The sequence below is a fragment of the Eimeria acervulina genome, genomic scaffold (genome assembly GCF_000499425.1).
Source record: "Eimeria acervulina Houghton genomic scaffold, Eah_scaff194, whole genome shotgun sequence".
Taxonomy (NCBI): Eukaryota; Apicomplexa; class Conoidasida; order Eucoccidiorida; family Eimeriidae; genus Eimeria; species Eimeria acervulina.
The window spans coordinates 10,024-12,502 of NW_013548801.1; the positions used below are offsets into that span (position 1 = coordinate 10,024).

The 2,479-nt window shown below is 52.2% G+C and overlaps 1 protein-coding gene across 1 annotated transcript; it reads right to left on the reverse strand.

Moving 5' to 3' along the window:
* EAH_00024570 (hypothetical protein) lies at nt 1–1,700 on the reverse strand (the record flags this gene model as incomplete). The annotated part of the gene is made up of 5 exons (XM_013393010.1): nt 1–27; nt 150–256; nt 795–1,322; nt 1,389–1,464; nt 1,695–1,700. The coding sequence occupies 5 exons, from the start codon at nt 1,698–1,700 to the stop codon at nt 1–3; spliced, it is 744 nt and encodes a 247-aa protein (XP_013248464.1).
* Between the last annotated feature and the right edge of the window lie 779 nt (nt 1,701–2,479).

Genomic DNA, 2,479 nt, shown 5'->3' on the forward strand with positions numbered 1-2,479 from the left:
TTACTTAGCCTCACCTGTCAGACCCACCTAGCACCATCCGCAAAGTGGGTCTGGCAACCCCTGGCCATTAGCACAAACTTGAATTAGCAGGGAGTTGAATCGGAGCGGGTGTGCGGGTGCTGCTGCCACCTATTTCGCCTGCCACGCACTTTGCTTGGGGGCCTGATCGCCTTATTTGTTCTTCTGACGTTCGCTGCTACAAGTGCTGCTTCTTCAGTTCCGTGGTCTTCCCTGGGCGGCTGTACTTTCAAACTCGCTGATATCGTTCGTTGCAAACGAAGCAGATGCGCCATTCGGAAGGCCCTCGAGGTTGCCAAGCATTGAACTCACATGGGGTGGTCTGTTGCTGCTTTTTATCTTCTTCTGGGCGGGGATGGCAAGCACAGCCTCCATACCCCTAAGCTGTAGGCCTTTGTCATTTCCAGGGCCCTGTCTTCCCTTCTCAGCTAGGGCATTGGAAGTGAAGTGGCGGTTTTGCGCTCTTTTTGTGATGTGTAAGCACTCCACTATCCAGTATAGTCCCACATTTCCACCCCTTGAGTTGCCTCTCCGGCGGCAGCCAGGCGCTGGGTGCCTCTGTCCACGACGCAGCCCTGCTACGAACCACTCACGTGGAACTTCCGACCCTACCGCTGGTCTTCGGTTCACTAAAGACTGGTGCTTGGCGATGCGGCTCTCTGCTGGGATTTCACGTCACGAAGTATCGTTTCTGCCATAGCTTACTCCCTTGTTGAGTTGGGCATTTAACTGCTTTGCCCTTCGGAAAGCATACCTTAAGTTGCAAAAGAACTAACCTTGCTCCGATATAACCACCAGTGTCGTGCTGAGTCCCCTTCTAGTAAGGGGCAAACAAATAACATGTGCAGCTTTTCTAGTGCATCTTGCAACTTCAGTTTCAGAGAAGTAACAAATTCCTCCACTGCCCGGCGTCGCGGCAGATGCTGTATGGGGATGGTCGGCAAGGGCTGAGGCATTCTTCTTGAATGGTATCTGTGGCAGATATTTTGCGCTTTTGGGACTTCCAATGGGACCAAGTTCCCAGCCGTTGGCAACCTCTCCTTCTCCGGGGCAGATCCTGATCAACTTCCAATATTCTAGTGTGGAAAGCAGCTGAAAATTAGCAAACATTTCAGGAGACATACCGTGTCCTTGCCCCCCAGTCAAACCGCCATCACGTATAGCAGTGCTATGCACCATGCCCCCCAGCTGTGGCGGTGGGGTTCGAAGCTCTTGCCTGCCCCTCTCAACCATGCGGCGCTGCCAAGAGTAAGGAAGCCCTTCGAGCTTGGCTGGAGACCGCCCAGCTACAACAGCGAGAATACCTAAGAAAGGCAACCCTCGCACAGGTAGATGAACTGTTCCTCAGTCTCCACGCGTCCTGGCCATACCGTTACAAAGGCGTGGGGCTGCTAGAAGAGGAAGTGCGCTGAGGTCAGTTGCGTCGTGCCTCGGTGGGTGCAGCACCTGACGCAAGGCAAACCCACATGCAAGCATGCTCATACACCTCTTGATGCACAAAGTGATACAATAAGCAGTTTCTGACCGCTTCTTTGGCTCTCAGTAGCCCAGTGCACACACGCGCACACACATAACTTCTGACACGCTACTTGCACTAGCACCGTCGGCAATTGCCAAACACTTGGTTGGCTTCCACTACCCAACAAACACGCAGATATGCTAGCATGGATGCGTACACCCATTTCTAACAGGCCCCCTTATATATCTACAAGCATGAGCGCGCATACTGACGTTTGACAGGGCCTGCTACAAGCTGCAATTGGCGGCAGATGCACCGATAAGTGCTCAGCCAACTTTGAGAAAGAAGGCAATACAGCAGATAAGTAAAAACTAGTATAGCTGCAGAGTGTGATGCACTTAAAGAAGATATTGAACACCCCGTCGAGGCCCGGAGTAGTGAATAGTGTACTACTCTCGTTTTGCAAGCACCAGCTCTAGGTAGGTGCTGGCGACATTCCAGCGCAAATATAAGGAGATTTCCTCAAGTCAAAACAGTGCCGTTTAGGGACACAGAAGCTCTCAACTTGGCTAGAAGTGAACAGCTCGGCCCAGCGTATTGCCACGGTATGCTCGGGGGCCCCTCTGCCCTAGAGGCGGCCAACGTCGCCTCACTTTTTTTGACGTCTTTCCTACCTTAACTTATCTTTATATTGTTATTTTCTATATTTTCGCCGACTTCCAAGGCTAGTTTTATTTTCGGTAGACAACCACGAGGCAGGCAGGCAGACTCGCGGCCGACAGAAACGCGGAGCAATGGTAACTGTTGCAGTAGCTGGAGCACCCGCAACAGGAACGGCCACTCATCTAATGATTAGAGTATGAAGTCCGAGGTATTAAATAATCCAGCCGAACGGCCGGATTTCACAAAGAACGGATAGAGGGGTGGCCAGCGACGAGAAAGGGCAGATAGGCAGCTAGCTTCTCGAGGGGGGATTCTTCCCCAAAGGAGCTCGCCATATCA